At 34.4% G+C, this 18,525-nt stretch overlaps 1 protein-coding gene across 2 annotated transcripts; it reads right to left on the minus strand.

Moving 5' to 3' along the window:
* Positions 1-4,843: 4,843 nt before the first annotated feature.
* Positions 4,844-18,094, minus strand: LOC141672227 (calmodulin-binding transcription activator 3-like). 2 transcript variants are annotated; one of them, XM_074478777.1, is made up of 13 exons: positions 17,817-18,094; positions 16,486-16,605; positions 15,564-15,679; positions 15,059-15,147; positions 14,116-14,158; positions 9,943-10,147; positions 9,683-9,793; positions 9,271-9,584; positions 7,767-8,270; positions 6,935-7,617; positions 6,163-6,742; positions 5,710-6,033; positions 4,844-5,180 (listed from the first exon to the last, which is right to left on the minus strand). In XM_074478777.1, exons 1-13 carry the CDS (start codon positions 17,854-17,856, stop codon positions 5,055-5,057), a joined length of 3,255 nt encoding a protein of 1,084 aa, XP_074334878.1. In that variant the 5' UTR covers positions 17,857-18,094; the 3' UTR covers positions 4,844-5,054. The 2 variants fall into 2 exon arrangements, with proteins under 2 accessions (XP_074334878.1, XP_074334877.1); XM_074478776.1 differs by having other exon boundaries at positions 7,767-8,294.
* Between the last annotated feature and the right edge of the window lie 431 nt (positions 18,095-18,525).

The raw sequence follows: 18,525 nt of genomic DNA on the forward strand, positions 1-18,525 counted from the left end.
ACAATGGAGCAAATTGAAATCAAGGTACATCCTGGTGTGAATTTTCATGATGAGCCAATCATTCCCAAGGATGAACCAATAGACTGGGAAAGCTTATCTATACTTGAGCTGAACATCCCAATTCCAACTACCTTAAAAAGAAGAAAGAGGCAAGCAAGCAAGCAAATCAAGTCTGTCCCATTTCAATCCAAAGCCTTATCCAAACCCAAACCGATAGTCAACAAAGGAGATCAACTCTTCATCTGTGATATAAAAGAATTCTCAGACATCAACCTTTACTTGGATGAGCTAGATGAAGTGAAAGCAATTGATGCCCACAACAGACTTCCAGAAGATTGGTGTTCAGGTACAGGGGAGGGAAGGAAATTATATGGCCTCTACATAGGATTCTCAATGAAGGCTACATTGTCGTAGTTAAAGTATTCTCTGCAATCAAGAAAAATTTTGGATTCACCAAGGTGGCCAAAACAGAGATACTTAACAAAATTTAACAAATACAAAGAAGCTGGAGAGAGCCAAGTGCACTACCAAGAATCTTAATTATTCCTTACATCGGAAGTACAATGCACTTGAGGTCATATTGGTTGATGGAGTTCAAGGATAAAAGAAATACCGGAAGATTTTTCAGACTAGAAGACCAGCTAAAAATATCAAGCAATGAGACTCTCAAGGAAATGCAGGGGATGCTGGATCTATCTAATGAAGATGAATCTGAGTTCAACAGACAACTCCAACACCAGATAGAAGAGAACAATGAGAAGCTGGGAAAGAAGACTAGATACTCAAGGAAAAAGAATTAATTTGCTCAGTCTAAAGGAGCACCTTGAACAAGGCTTGTGAGATTTCTGTGAACTTTCTTCTATCAATATTTCAATAAAATTTGCAGCACTTATCATTTTTATCTACTATTGAATGATCATTTTGTATAGGGTGTTTTGTTATCATCAAGTCCTCCTAAATTTATGCCTACAATTCTAGTAGACGTAAATTGGGGGAGATTGGTAGGACTATGTTGGAGACTGGATGATATTTCACCAAAACAAGTTAGTTGATTTAATTAAGTGTGTTTGTAACTATCAACGGATAACCACACTTGTTCATTCATTGATAGAGTAACTTATATATAAATAAGTTTTTGTAGCACATTCCTGTATACTGTAATGTCTTAGAGAATTAGAGGTTGTAGAATATTGTAAGTCATGTTGACTACTAGAATAATATGCAAAATAGGTTAGCTAATTGTAAATATTAGATACCTTGTAATTTTGCATAAATGAAATGGTGTCAATTGTTATGGAAATACCATCAACGGATTATCTGCAAAGCTCTCAACGGATGACACAAGGCACCTTCAACGGATGATCCATAACATACTCAACGAATAATGCTAAACTATCAAGTAACATCAGATTCAAATAGCAGTTGATAGTGATTTGACAGCCATATAGGTTGATTATATACAAAAGGAATGTCGCAGCCTATAACTAGGTTTATGAGAACAAAAAAACATTTTCATTTACATGCTTACTTGAAGAAATACAAAGATGCTGGATAGATAGATGAAGAAACATGTGACTAAACTTAGACATTTTATTTTATATGTTTGTCTTTTTCATATGTAACTTGGAGATATATAAACCAAGAGTAGCGAGTAGATTATAATCAACCGACAAAACTGAGAAATAGAAAAAGTTATATCTGTTATGAATTTCTCTTTTCTTCTTTTGTAACTTTACTTGTAAGCAACCGTGTGCATTCTTTCATCATAGAGTTCTCAACCAATATATATCTCTGGCAGGGTTATAAAAATCGGCGATTTTGCCGATTAATCGGCCGATAAACCGCTGTGCGGCAAACTTCCGATCAAATAACCCTAAAACAGCCGGAAAAACGTTTTTCCCCAAGTTCGAGTCAAAATCGGGTCGTAATCGGATCAAAATAGAAAAAATCGGGTCAAAGGGTATAATAATCCTTCATCATCTAACGATTGATGCTTTATTCTCTCTTTTTATATATGCTGTGTTTATTAATTGCATCTTGTAGATGAATATGCAATAAAGATTGAATTTGGGTCAATTTGAGAACATGATGATGAAATATGGGATGGTTCGGTTGTGTGTAATGAATGATGAACAAGAAGAAAGGTCCCTAAACTGGAGAAGAAGAAGGTGATCGGAAAGAGATGATAATTGAGGCGGCGGGTGGGTGGTTGGTTTGGATTTCAAGGATATAAAATAGTATAAAAAAGGTGAAATGATAATAGAAATGACTTCAAAGACTTTTGTACTTACAGTGTGCAGATGTGGTCCGTTTGATCAAGCCCATAAGCCCATCTCACAGAAACTAACTTAAACTTCTTATATTTTATTTGTGTACATGTGTATTTTTTTATAATATTTAAAAATTAATATTAAATATATGTCCGATTAATACTCCGATTAATCCTTCCAATTAATCACCAATTTATCGATTAATCGATAATCGGTATCTCAACCGATTAGTTCCGATTTCCGATTTTTATAACCATGATCTCTGGTGGAAAAAATCAATCCACCCGAAAATTTTTAAATCCTTATGTTTAATTACTTTGCGTCTTTAATATATATATATTTTTCATTTCCGCACACTTGCATATTCAAATACGGATATATTTTGATAAAGAGTTTTCTTAATTTTGAAAAAAAATAAGAATTACACTAAACCCCTTCTTTATTTCTTTATTTGTTTGTTAGATTGTCCGTTAGATTGTCCGGGAATAAGAGTACTAAAAGAGGAGGAACAACGAAAATAAGTAAAAAAGGGTGGGAAGTGGTGAGTACATTTTAGAGGGAAATTAATATTACTAGTAACATCATTACCAATAAGCTTAACTACACTCAAAATCAAATTTTGAGGAAGCGTTCAAATTGTACTCTAGCAATATTCTAAATCTTTATCAAATTATTCTCAAGTCAAATTTTAAGGAAGGCGCGTTCTAATTTTATTCCAATAATCTTCTAAATCTTTATCAAATTTTTAAGAGCCTTTAGTCCTTGTCATATTTAAGATTCTTTGTTATTTACTCCCTCCATCTCATATTATGTGTCACATTTTCTTTTATAGAAGTCAAATTGACCAACTTTTGACCAACGATTAAATATTCCTCATACATTATTTTAAAAAACTAAAAATTATATATTAAAGTAGATTAAATCTACTTTCCGGTGATGTAATTTTTTTATTTTGTTTAATTATAAATTATTAATAAACTTCGATCAAATTTAAGTCAATTTGACGGGTACAAATTCAAAGAAGACACATAATATAAGATGTAGGGAGTATCTTTTTTAATATATAGTATCAAACTTTGCCGGTTGTTATTAGTACGACATTTGTGTGTTCAAAAATTGCAAGCTCATTTAATAATAAACAATAAATTAAGATGCACGGGGTAAGAAGATTGTTGGAAAAGAACAATATGGAGTTAATAATGTAAGTTTGACAAATCTTATAAATTGCTTATAATTCACGTACAAGTTAAAAAAAAGTTTTTTTAACTTGAAAATAACTTATATCTCCCACATAATTAGGGGTGAGTAAAACCGAAGCGAACCATATAATTTCGGTTCAATTTGTTTTGAGTTTTTTCAAAAATTCCGATTAATTCGGTTTTTCGGTTTAATCGAAATAATATTGCTCCGGTTCTGTTTATCTAATATTAATTTGGTTTAACCGAAATAACCGATATATATATAGTAAATTATACTTAATATATACAAATTTTCTAGTGTATGCTCAAGGCCACATGCTAAGAATCTGCGCATGATGAGTTGTCAAAATTTTATTGGTTGGGGACTTATTAATAATGATGGACCTGCATAAAAATCTCCACAAATAAAATTTTGACAACTCATCAAACACGGATTCTTAGCATATGGCCTTGGGTACACACTATAAAAACCGAATATATAATATAATACAGTAAATATAAACAAAAAACAGACATAGTCGACTAGAGTGACCATGACAAAATTACCTAATTAATCAAGTCACGACATATAAATGCAGTCGGCTGCTTCAAGTTCAAGAATCCAGATCCCCCCATTTGATTCGTTCTATTGAAGTCTAGTTGCTGCAACTTAACTTTTGTTTTAGTGTTGGATTTGTCGGACTGAACTAGTAAAGTCTGAAGACACAAGTCATTGCTGTGAATCCAATTTACATCTTTTTTATTTTAATATTTCAAATTATTTTTGTTTCCATTTCAAATTATTATAACAAAATTTTCAAATATTTCATTTTTCAGAAACTGACTGAATTAACCAAAATAACTCGGTTCGATTTTCGGTTGGGATTGTACATAAGTTTAGTTCCATTCGGTTAGGAAAAAATTATAACTTGATTTTTTGTTAATTAGTTTCGGTTCAGTTATTGACCGAACCGGTTCAGTTGTTGACCGAACCGACCGAATGCTTAGCCCTACACACAATAGTTAAAATTCAATAATTAATACTGTTTTCGAAAAGGATGCCAAGTGATAGTTGGAGATGCTCTTTAATTGAGGAAACAAATTATGCTCCTCATTGTTAAGGAGGGTTTTAAAGCCCCTAAAATTATATGGAGGACCAGGAGAGTGTTGGGGATAATTTTTGTCTCAAACTCCCCAAATTTTGTCCAAGGAGGGTTATAGAGCAGCTCTCGGAGGTGCTCTAAGATTTAAGAGCCCCAACAAGCCCAAAAGAAAACTACAGACCAACCAAATAACATGTAGAACTCGCATCTCTTGCTTTATAGTCAAGAGTCAAAACTTAGCACTGGGGATCTCATACAAATGACAATCATAAGTGAGAGAAATTCGAGTCCGTGGGTGAAAAAGTAGAGACATCAAATACAAGTGCACAAGATGCATAAATTTTTACACTCCCACCAGTATCTCCTAATAAAATTTATTCCTAACAAATTTAATCCAGGTATTTGAAATTTACAGATGGATCCCGATTATATCCTAATATATAGTCATACTAATCTCTCGAACTTGGTAGGGATCAATATATTATACAAGAAATGCAACTAAGTCAGGCTTCTGTGGACATAAAGGCATCATCACCTAATAATGCTTCAAGATCGACTAGATCATCATCAAAATATCCGGCTTCTACTGTGGCTTCCTCTGAAATGTTCATTGCCCTCTCACTTTTGGCCTGCAGCATAATTCAAAACATGCAAACATATCAATTTCAAGCAGTTGGCACACCATTACTCTATGGACATTACAACAATATATAATGTTTTTGTTCGCAAACTCCAGAATACCTTGTTTACAAAACACATCTGCTTTCAACGAAAATTATAAATAATACGCAGCAGGGACAAGAGATTTATGGTTTCATGTAGGCCATTCACTGGACAGGTACAATATTCCAACTCTCAAGTTGTGGTTATTGTCAATATCTAAGCTATTATTTAAGCAACTCTAAAGTAGAAACTAAGTTAAACCCAAGTGAGAAAAGAAATAACCACCACATAAAGAACCAAAATGTATACACATAAAAATATACTTTGGCATCAGGTTATCTGAGTTATCAGTCGTAACCATGAAGTGAACACTTCCTGGTTTAGAATCATCACATAGGCACATAGCATTAGTTAGTCTCTTTTTAGAAGCAGATGACATGTCATATACAGGATGCATGCTTAAAGTGATCAGTTAGTAGTTCAAAATATTAATACCTTGGCGTCTTCAATCTCCGAAACAACATTCAGCAACCTACGGTATTGATCTCTTGCCTCAGGATACTGAACCATGGACTTCACTCTAGCAAGAGCCTTTTGCAACCTCTCCTCTGTTTGTTTTCTGCCTTCTTTCAAGAAATCAAAGTCATCTTCTTTTGAAGATGTCCCTGGCATGCTGGGGTTCTCAGGTTGTGCCTCTGTCTTGAAACTACTTAAACCTCTTCCTTTCCTTCTCCAGCGCAATATTACCTTGTCCAGTATCCCCACAGACCAGATGATCTTTTTATAGTTCTTCCTCACCTGGTGTCCTCTTACATGGGCCTTCAAAATATAGCATTAGAATTCAAACTTTTAGCTGATTACAGATAAGCACAAGGGTGCATGTGTCCGGGCACATGGACCAAATACAGATTAAATATCTAAGTCTAACAAGGAAGGATTGCATTAAACCTGGATTTTAACTACTCGCTGGCGTAATACCAAGAAGTCCTTTCTGCCTTTATAACTACGGAACTTATTCTGTATTCGGGTAGCAGCGGCATGCACTGGCTCATCACGATGTCCTGCCCTGTTTGTCTTGACAGCAAGACGTGAAAGAGCACGCTCATCCGATAAACCGAACTGAGTATCATCATATTCTTTAAGCTGCTTCTTGTGGAATGAATCTATCCTATAGACTTGATGAATGCGTGCAGCAGCATCAGTAGCATTACAAACAGCAGCTAGTGAATCCTTCATTGACAACCCTTGCTGAGAGTCCCCATCATTGATTGGAGTCCGGGTCCTCTCTGCAACTGCCTGTGCAGCCTTTAGACCAGGAATATCTCGACCAACACCATTTGCATTATTTAAGTGAAGTAATTCAAGATGGGATCTCAATGCAAGTTCGGCAACATAACCTGCAATTCCCTTGTGTCCATTCTCCGAAGCAAGGTCTGCTGGAGTTCTGCCTCTCGGATATATGGGTGTAGGATCAGCCAACAGCCCAGGACCTGCTCCTTGAGAGATGAGAAAACCCACTGTCCGTTCCCTGTGTTAACCCAAATAGATAAATCAAACACAAGGAATCCAAAAACAAAACAATGTAATAGAAAACAGATACAGATTGATCATGTCAGCATGTTTTGGGTGTCAATAGCTTACATGAAAATTTCTGAATCTGTAACTTGCACGAAAATTACGCATGCAGTCATATAAATTAACTGAAATTCAAAAATAATACCTCCCATAAGATGCTGCCCAGTGAAGTGCAGTCCAACCATTCACATCTCGAAAATTGATACTGACACCTGCAGTTACGGTGGGGGATATTGCCCAATCATAACCAAGAGCAGCTGCAAAGTGGAGAACACCTTGACCACCCTCATCTAGTACACTGGGGCCTTTTCCACCCTCAGCTACTTTCTGAAGCAGCCATGCATGCAATTTTTCCTTGAGTAGTTTCTGTATAATTTGATCTGACACATTTTCATTGGTAAATTCTTCCGCATCAGTGAGCATTAATATTTGTTCCCACTCGTTATCATCTTTAATTAATGAGCTGAGTTTGCTGATCATGTCCAAGTTATCATCCACGACACCTGGACTAGCAGATCCTCCTGATAACAATTTTCCGAATCGCATTTTAAGAATAGCTTCATTTGAGTTGTCACTACTTGTAGTAGTGACATCCACATCTTTATAATTATAAGCCTGAAATTCAAATTCACGTATTTCGCTGCATGCCAGCCTATTAGCACATGTTACATAGAAAGGAACTCTTCCAGCCTCATGATGGGGGGTGTGGCAACGAAGAACACCATCTGCTAAGACCTCGGCAGGAACTTCAATTTCCCCAAACATGCACGCCCATTTAGAGTTCACATTGTCCTGATAACTTTTCAAGAACCTTCCCGTTATAAGCACCTAAGAGTGATAAATGAAAGAAATATAACAGTTTAGCACACTCACACATTTTATTGAGCAGCTTGTTTATATAGCTTGATTATGAACGAAGATGTTGAAACAGCCAACTGAAATTGCAGTAGAAATTTCATGATATATATTTAATGTACCTTGACTTCTGCTCCAGAATAAGCACAGTTTGGTGAGAAGTCAACAATGCTATAAAGCTGGTCCTGGGAAAGAGATGGGCTCATTATATAGGTGTCTAACTCCACTTGAGAGGAAATATTAGAATCAACAACTCCAACTTCGCTTCCAACTGCCTCCCAGTAGGTCCCGGAGCTAGATTGAATTTGTGGCTCATTTACATCACCAAGTTCCTTACTCATCCACCGATCAAAGCTGTCGAGTTTCTTTAGGCCATCCTTCATAATCCCACCTAGATGTGGCTGCTTCAAAGCTGGATAGTTGCTTTTTTCGTCGACATTCTCCTGCCCTGTTTTCATGAAGCTCTCAACTTCTGAAATTGCAAGCTGTCCATTTGGCATATCAAGATGCTGAGAGTCCAGAGAATTATATAAATTCGGGGAACCGACTTGCCCTTCGTAAAGCCTGGAATGCTGATCATTTTTTGAGGCTAGACGTAACTCTTGGTCCATAGAAAATTTGGGTAACTGCAAAGAACCACCTTCAAAAGACTGTTTACAAAATAAGTAAAAACAGGCAATTACCTCCATGAATTCAAATAAGCAAATATTAGTCTTTTGACCAACTGATGCAGCTAGAACAAATTTAACAAGACACCCAAGATTAACAGGTAAAGGAAACATCAAATACTTTCAAGCCATCAGCTACTGCAGATGTTAAATACATTGTATATAAATTATACCAACAGGTCCAGAACACGTATAAGCATAATATGTACGAGCATAATACCAGCATGTATACAGTACACGTGACGCTGCCAACATATATGGTTCAACCCACAAACAAAATATTGAGCTAGAACATTAAGATTTAAATGGTTTAAAACTAAAAATAAATTTTAGACGAGTCGTCGTTTCCGGAAGGTACAAGACCCATGGAGCCATGCAACTAGGTGCAAGGCAAGGTGCAAGTGCACACCTCTTCAAATTTAATAGTAAAATTCAGATTAATATATAATATTTTGTATATAGGATATTATAATTTCAACTTGTTATTTACATTGTCAAACAATTGACCATCTAAACTGATATATATTTAATTATTTTATAGGTTTATTTGCATTTTATAATTTTAAAATGAGTAGTCTAAAATTTCATTACATATAAGCATGTCTCATTCATATGGCTTCTAGCATTTCATGTATGCTACAACTGATGGGGGATGAGGTTGAAAGGTCCAAACGAGGAACATAACTGTTCTCCATACAGAATCAGTAGAAATAAAACTAAATGCTCAGATTTCTCAAATATTTATCGATTCATACAAGTCAAATAAAATGATGAGGATTACAACTGTTCAAATAGAGATCCTACAACCTGGAGAACAATTAAAAGTCCTAGATAATTTCCAGTTTCTTTTACGCACAAAAGCGACATGTATGTAGTTAACCACAGTAGATAACAATGAATATGTATTAGATAGAACTACACGAAGTATGTGTGTTTGGTGTTTGAAATCATTCTGTACCTGCCATTCTCCTAGGTTATGTGAAAGATTTCCAAACTCTTGAGTTTTATCAAAAGCATCTTCAGAAACTTGTACTAGAATCTCATTTCCCTGTCCGGGAATTATATTTATGGTAGACTGGCTTGAAGAATGGGAGGCTTGAAATGGCACAGGGGCAGTAATCTTTCCAAGGCCATTCTCCCAAGAAGGAAAGTCAAGGTATGTCTGCGGATTATATGTTAAACGAGCTCCAATATTGTCATTTATCTTATCTGACTGAGCAAGTGTAACAAAATCCATCTCCGGAACAGCTTGAAATTTTCCGGAAAACTCATCTGGTCATGGTAGAATCATTAAGATCTCTGATTAAATTGAGAAATCAAGGGCACTTGAATAGTTAAAATAGTCAAAACAGTTTGTAGGAGATGATTACTTGAAAAATCAGGATAATAAGGAACAGAAAGTGCATCATCCATATTTTCTGCCTCAGAATGTTGCAACTCGTGAAAAGAGTGAAATCCAGAACTTGATCGGCGACTGTATGCTGCAAATAATTTACAATATTCTAAACTAAGTAAAAATTGTTAAATAAGCACTATTAAGCACAATAGTTCAACCTGAATACGGATATGACCTGAGCTTAACCATGTAAATTAGACTAGGGATAGAATGCCATGCTTAAAGAAAACACACCTGACTCGGCATCTGCATAATCTGAGGCTTGAGTGCTGTTTAGGCTAGTTGTGTCAGTAGTTTGTGAGGGTACATTGTAACCATATTGCTGAAACTTTGAAGAAAGAGAGCTGTCAGCATCAGAATTAGGCATACTTTCTTCTTTTAGGGGATGGGGAATTGATCCTTCAGCACCCTTGGTACGATTGTAGTGTGTCCTGTTTCCCTGTGATACACATTTATTTTATAAAGCTCCAAGCAAACTAAAAAACAGTATTATGCAGAAGTTTTAGTTAAATAAAGCTCAGAAAAAATTGTAAAATACCGGTATTGCAAATTATGCAGGACAAATTGAAAGACAAAAAACAATGAAATGATAAGTTTGAGTGGATTAACTGCAGAACCGTAGAGAAATTTTAACATATCACAGCCCATCACAAGAGAGTGATTCCAATTTTAATAATGAAAGTCTCCATATGAAACATCGCATCTCCTTGGTCCTTAAATAGGAGTAACACTTAACCAACAACTGATATCCTAAAAAAAGGAAACTACTAAATACAGGATGCAAATCCTTCTAAAATACTACTAGTAATCCAAATAATTATTTACCTAATATAATTAAACTTTCTATATTTACTCCCTCCGCCCTACTTATTTTGTCTATGGATAAAAATCCATTTAGCAATCAAATGAAAATTACCAAAAATTAAGCTCAACTTCATATTTATCCACAATTTTAGCAATCAATTAAAAATTACCAAAAATTAAGCTCAACGTGCTCCATAAGAGTCGTGCTAGAGGCACAAAAGTGGGTACAAAAAATTGTTCCCAAGTTAAGTGGAATGGCTGATGTGGCACGATGGAATAATTTGAATAAATTGATTGGTCCTGTTAGTGTGCATTGCAGGATGGAATAATTTGAATAATTTGATTGGTCCTCTTAGTATGAATGCAGGGGTCCAATTTTATATAAGACTGCTATAACAAATCAGTATTTTCCGCGTGGCAACCAATTTTGTACCCTTAGCATATTCTTGTTACTACCAAAGAAGGGGTAAACAGAACTGTGGCTCATATAAGCAATTTTTTTTTCTGAGTTTGGTGTGAGAATGGGCTTTGGACAGGTGGTCTTAAAGCTTAATAGAGCTAAAGTGGGTGATGGGAAAAAAATAAAACCAAAAGTTATTAACTTTGAGAACTACTTAGCTAAAAATCATGTAGAGTTTAAGCACTGTTAACTGTGCTGTTGATCAGTTTTTTTTTAAAGAAACATGTCATAAAAAAGCCCTAAAACTTAAGTCAGCCAACAGTTACTTATGACACGAACGATACGATACTACCATACAAAACATATAAATTGAATGAGAACAGTACCAGGATAGTGAGGATGAAGAATCTTAAAAAATATTCAAGAAGAGCCTAAAGATTATGATTTTTTAATATAGATCAAGTTGTCAACTGTTGAGAGCATCAGAACTAATCTATAGGGCATGTCGTATGTTGATGTAGTTGATTCTCTATCTTTATTTTGTTACAATGACTTTATATTTGTGCCTCGAGTTCAAATTTGGTTATCATTAACATGTTTTATGACAATTTAATTTATAAGAGCATCTCCAATGCATTGAAAAACCTTAGCTAAATCCTACGTGGCATGATATGTAGCCAACCAATTTGCATAATGACCATCTCCAACCATAATGCCCTTAGCTAAAAAAATTTACATAATCTAGATTGGTTGGCTATGTTCATCGAACCACTACAATTCTCTATAATGTACCACCTCACAATCTTACCATTTTTAAATCATATTTAAGATCTCTTGTATTGCCACCTCACAACTTGCCTTTAATTAATAATGATGAAATGTGATTTTAATATATAGCCAACAAATAAAGATAACACCGTCGGAGACAAAACATGTTTTCATTATAGCTAACTATTATTTTATATTATTTTAGCCAACCATTATACCTAACGTGGTTGGAGATGCTCTAACATGTTTAATTTATTATTATGCATTTTTTCAACTGTTGAGTTCTTTCAAAAAACACATGTATATTGTTGCGCGTACGCTCCTGGAGGCCTTTACACTTTGGTGCGCATATCGCGCTTAATAACACCGAGTTCAAGGAATTTTCCTAGCATTAGCCGAATGAATAAATACGACTAATGACATGATAGGGGTGTTTTTTTGTGCGTTTTGCTAAAACATACGGACTTAGTTTCTCTAAACCGCTTTTGGTACTCGACTCATGCAGAGAAGTGCTTACATTTAAACAGAATGAAGAACAGAACCAATATATTATATACTAGGTTACCCGGACCTTCCAAAATTCATCCCATACCGGTGTCGACCCGACCCGACACGAATGTGGGAATAGGACCTGTGTCCGATCCGTCCACTTGAAAATGGACACTTCACTCCCAGCCAGCCTATTTCTTAATCTCTTTCTTAGTAAAATTTTAGAAGACCTTACAATACCTCCAGAGTTAATGAAATTATTTTAGTAAAATTTAACAGTCTCAATTCCCGGGCAATTGCACCAAAAATTCGAGTTCCAGCCCAGTTCACATAAAAGCTTCGATGAAGAGATGAATTAAAAAGATAGTTCACATAAAAGCTTCGATGAAGAGATGAATCTAAAAGATGGAGGAAAAGAATGGAAGCCTTATGAAGATAATAGGTATATGTATATTTGTATCTATATATGGTTGAAAGAAGATAAGAAGACGACGGCTAGGTACATCTTACGAGGAAGTGGGAAGATGTAAAGATAATCTTTTTTTATAATTATTGTAATTATTGGTTGTATTGTCTGGAGAACTGTAGTAGTACAGATGTACACCCATAAACAGCTTTTACTTCATTTTTTGGTAATCAATTTTTACATTTCATAATTTTTATCGATATACATATTTTATTTTTACAAAAAATCAAATAAGAAAATTGGTTCAAAACAATTTTTTTTCAAGTAAAAAGTACAAATAATTATATTTTCATATAAATATCTAAGGAATTGTTCTTCAACTATTTTTATTTAAGAATTGAGATTTTTTGTTTATTGAATATTTACTTAATGAGATTTTAATGTAGATAGTAATTATGGTATCTAATTGTAATATGATCGAGTCCTCGCACCCGTGCCCAAATTCAGATCCACATCCAAGGATCTTAAATTTTTGAAAGTGAAAAACCCGATGCACGGATCCACACCCATATCCAACACCCGTACCCGTATCCGATACCCGTACCCGAGTCTGAGTAACTTAGATTATACGTGTTTAATCCTCCTACGAAGCAGGGAAACTCGCTGTGCCATGTGTCAAATACTCGGACACGTGTATCCCCATAACGGTCACATTCACAGGGATCCATCCAGAATTCTAATCTTAATTTATAATTGTTTTTAACAAACTGCAATCAAAATTTGTGTTAACTAACCACTTCCACAAAATTAAGTATCGATGTAAATTAGCAAATTATTAGCTGCTCATTCATTTTTGCATAAATAAAAGATTTTACTTATATTTTGGTGTTTTAGATGACAAATTATGCATTTGATTTACTGTTCATACATTTGAGTTTTTTTGATATAGGTTTGTATATATTTATATACATATACATACATACATACATACATACAGACATACATATATATATAAATGGAAATTCATGTCCATATATGCCTTATCCCCCACCCACAGAAGCTAAAATTCTCAGTTACGTGCTTGACAAAGGTTTATCTTGCAAGAGGTTCAACAGTTATCTTGAATCTTGATAACATATAAAACAAGCCAGTAATCACATCACAAAATATGCGACAAATCAAAGAAGCTAAACTTACCAAGTGCAGGGAACATTCTCAAAGTGAACCCTAAAAGAATAATATAAGCCTTAACCTTTAAGGTGCATTGAACACATGGTTCTGTAATCAAATTTTTATTTAAAAAAAAAACAACTATAATTTACAGAGTTATGCCTTCAATCCACCTTAAAATACATGCAAAAGTCAAAGTGGAAAAGTAATTATGGATGGAGCGAGTATTTGAATTGTAATGTTAATAGTTTATTATTGTAATTTATGTTCGTTATCAATGTCATATTATTTAGCATAACCGAGATATGTTTCAAAATAAATAAATTTAAAAAAATTATAGACAAAAATGATAAAGGGATAAAACTCTAACCTTTACTTCCAGGTAATGGACAAGAACTATGTTGGAGTGCTCCCTGGTGCAGTTGTCAAGGAAATAAAGGACCATTAGAAAACACAAAATGTTTCAAAAAAAAATCACATATACCCTTAGATGAGATACACAAGTAGAATGATATTCGTGCCTACTATGTTTGTGATCCTTCATTAAAAATCATACAATGAAGCATTAAATATGAGCATTCTACTGTTGCACAGGTAAAGTGTCTCCTATGTTGAATCCGGAAGAAATCAGACATTAAGTCAAAACTAACTCTTAAGCTTTTCAATTCCCCCTCACCAATATCAACTATTCTAACAGCTAAAAGTTCTGACATCCATTTTAGAGGTCGATGAACTGCTTTGCTTAAGCAAAATAAAAGGATAGCTTGGTAACAAACAGATGAACTTTAAACCATTACTCGAGTCCGGTTTTGGATCGAATAATACGATAACATTGTGATTAAATTCGGGCTTTAACAAAAGTACCAATCTGAACTTGCCTCAACTCAAAAATCTTATGCACAACCCATAAGCATTCTTTCATAAAGATATTGTTTAAGTTACAGGCTCTTTCACAGGGGAAATGAAGAGATTAACTTGGCTTTATTTATTGCAACCGTCTGCGACGAGTAACTAGCAATGGTGTTTTTGGAGCATCAAACTCAAAAAACATTTGATTCTGTAAATTGCTGCAACCCCAACATGTAGATGTAGTTATACAAACTCATCAAGCATCAAGGATGCAAAGAAAACACGTATTTTGTCAAACCCATGATAGAGCACCCCCACCAAATTCCGTCTCCCCTCCAAATTTCATGGTAGGGCGTGTTTGTGTGGTGTGTGTGTGTGTGTGCAAGTCACAGGAAACTGTTTTGGGGGAATGGCTTCGAATTTAGAAAAGAAATTGCAATCAACACTTATGTATAGAGACTCACTCTTCAAGCAACCAGTAGCTACGCCTTTGAAAATTTTCATTATCTTCTCCATGAGCATAGTAACAATGCAAAACATCAACGCTTCCAGCCTGAAAGATGTTAAAATCTAGATACGTAACTTTTATGCATAAATAAAAACTTTTTAGCATCATAGCAAAAAAGAAACTTATATTATATCACGCTAACAACAGGATTAGATCGAAGAAAAAAAAACTGTAAGTAGTCCCTCTCAATTCAGATGCAGTGTCTAGTATCTACTTTTCGATCATCTCATTTTTATGAAAACCATTGCAACTTTGTTACAAATGTTCCCTGGTCTCCTGTACGGTAATTTTCAATGACCTGACCCTTATGCAAATTTATTGGTGAAGGAATGCAGGATAAAAGTAGGTAAAATATGCTTGCATGTTGATATAGCATTTGATTGTCGTGCAAGGCTTAACCATCTTAAAACAGAACTTTCCACTAATCGTCACATTCAAACAGGAAAATTGTTAGCACCAACCTTGAGTCTTTCATGAGCTTCCTTAACTGTCTTTCCATCTTTTTTCTTCCTCCAATTATGGCCATCTTTTCTAAAATACCTCAACACTTTACGGTCAAATAGAAAAAGTGAACCATCTGAGAAAAAAAAAGGATTTGTGTCAGGCCAGCATCCTAAACTTAGCAATTTCATTAACAAAATACTTTTAACTTGCAGGGTGATAAATAATTGTGCCTTTAAGAGCTAATCAGCAGAATGTTTGGTGCATTAATATTGTGTTTTGGAGAAGAGGTATTAAAAGACGTACTTTCAAAATCATGACCGTTAATAATACAATTGTAATCACCAGAAACCAGACCATGAACTTCTTGAATGATCATACAAGAACTGCTTCATTGATGTTTGAGTTTCTTATACTATAATAAAAAGAACACGTACACTATAAACTAAAGACATTTGAACTTGTCCGTCTTTGACAAGGTTATTTTTTTCTAATGTGTTAATATTTAGTGTATAGTGTGTGTGGAATTTTAAATCGCTTCTCTTCAATAAAATCTTATGTTTTGCTTTGCGCTCCAGCTTTGGGTGATCCCTTGTGCTTCCTTGAGCTTTTCGCTTTCTACAAGTCTACAACTACAAAATCATCATTGTACTAGCAAAATTATACTCTTTAGTCCTTTCATGATAAAAGAGGGAAAACTCAATATTGTTTTTATATGTTTAAGCAACATCATTAGAAGAGCAATCATACACTTTCAGTATTAGCTAAATCATCTGCATAAACATGATTTGACTGGCGAAGCGAACCATAGACGGCAAAAATGTCGCAAAGGAAACGGAGGTGAAGATATCTTAAGTAATAGATGTCAACGATCCACAAGATTATGGGGGTCAAATAAAGTACTTCAAATGTAAGTATAGTTTATTGCATTTATTGTCATACTTGGAGGCTTATATGCTGGCTCAGGAGCAATACGAAACTTGTTATAATTTCGAAGAATTTCACATATTTCAGCTGGGCGTAACCATCGATTTTGAGCTTCCGCGAGTATCTGCTCTATATCTGCAGTAAAAGAACTAAATAAGTAAACAATCTATACCTTCATGCAACATGTATTAACATAGTGCATAGTGTCCATATTTATTGTTATAACAATACTGTAATAAAATTGTAAAAATGTCTAGTTCAAAAAAAGACTTGTATGTCCTTCTAATCCACTGTCCCTTCAATGGCTTCCACCCATGTTTAAGTTATTCAGCTTATAACACATGGTGATAGAATCCCCCCTATAGCTGACTATTACTGTTCGATAATTTTAAATCCTTCACTCTGCATTGACTTACAGCCTACTCGCATTCTCATTACTCCCAGTTCCTTTCAATCACTAAACTCTTGCCCATTCAAATACCGTACATTTTCAAATTTAGTGCTTCCGCAACTATTCTAATTAAAAAACTAGGAAACTGAAATAAATCATGTCTATTCCATCAACTCCTAAAGCAACATTTCAAATTTTAAGCACAAATATCAAGTTAAGCATGATAATCGATTTTCATACATTTGATCAACAATAAGCCCTAATTCACTTAAACATCAACCTCAATCACTCGAAAATCTAGCTATCTGCTTCGGAAAACCAAAGAGCTGGTTCACTCAACTAGAAAATCAACTCAGAAGTCAGAATCAATATCAACACAAAATTAAGCAACTACAAAGTCTACAACTGCAACTATCCTAATTAAAAAACTAAGAAACTTAAATAAATTACGTCTATTCCATCAACTCTTCGAGCAACATTTCAAATTCAAAGCACAAATATCAATTTCAGAATGATAATCATTTCTTATACATTTGATCAACAATAAGCCCTAATTAACTCAAAAATCAACCTCAATTACTCGAAAATCTAACTATCTGCTTCGCGAAACCAAAGAGCTAGCTCACTCAACTACCACATCAACTCAGAAGTCAGAATCAGTATCAACACGAAATCACGCAACTACAAAGTCTACAATTACAAAACAATTCAAAACCTTATCGCACAAAATCACCTAAACTTACGTAACTACAAAGTCTACAATTGCAAAACACTTCAAACTTTATCGCGTAAAAGCACGTAAACTTAAGCAACAACACTGACACGTCAACTGAATCTGAAGCTGCTAAACTAAACAGTTTCTAATAATAGCAAACAAAAATTCAACAAAAAGTCAAACAAACTAATTAATTATAAACACAAACATAAATAGAGAGATACAAGAAAAAGAAGAGACCTAATTGAGCACCGAGAACGTAGCGCCGGCTATCCGCCATAAGAACAGATACATACACCTATACGTAAACACCGATCTCAACACTACAGCCTTAAATTAACAACTTAAAATCTGATAATTTAAGTCGAATAAACGAAGTGTAAAAATGAATTAAATAAAATGGAATCGAATCGAATTAATTTATTTAGATTTTAGGGCAGGGGAGAAAAAGAGGGGAGTGTGTTTGGGAATTTACTGAGAAGGTAATGAGGAAGAGAGATAGAAGGCAAAGGCCGCCGATATAGAATACGTATGTTTCACTTTCCTTTTTTATTTATTGTTGTTGACATTGACATTTTTGCTTTTTTAATTTGTTTTAATTTTTGGTGGTTTTTATTTTGTTTTGGGTGGATTGCAATTCTTGAGCGTTGACTAGAATTCTATTGGTGGATAATAATGAGAATTCATGGTATTTTTCCACACGTTTTCAATTCAACTCCTCGCTTGATTTAAAGATTTTCATCTTCTCTTATTTTACCGTTTCTTTCATAATTTTTTTTAGATAATAAAGCTTCCATTATAAGTGAAATACCTTTTTTCATACGATCTGTAATATAATATGATACTAAAAGTAAGAAAGTAAACAATACTACTATTAACCAACCGTTTAATCTATAAAATCAAAATATCAACTAAATGTTTTAAAAAATATTCACAGTCACTCATTACA

This window comes from Apium graveolens, chromosome 7, assembly GCF_009905375.1.
Source record: "Apium graveolens cultivar Ventura chromosome 7, ASM990537v1, whole genome shotgun sequence".
Classification (NCBI taxonomy): domain Eukaryota; kingdom Viridiplantae; phylum Streptophyta; class Magnoliopsida; order Apiales; family Apiaceae; genus Apium; species Apium graveolens.

Bases quoted from the DNA above. Each gene is read 5' to 3' on its own strand.
- LOC141672227 (XM_074478776.1), bottom strand. From the start codon at position 17,856: ATGGCGGATAGCCGGCGCTACGTTCTCGGTGCTCAATTAG. The intron at 15,148-15,563 runs GTTGGTGCTAAC...AACATCTTTCAG, and splicing joins AAGCTCATGAAAGACTCAAG to GCTGGAAGCGTTGATGTTTT. The intron at 6,743-6,934 runs GTATTATTTTTG...GGGTTAACACAG, and splicing joins TGGGCAGCATCTTATGGGAG to GGAACGGACAGTGGGTTTTC.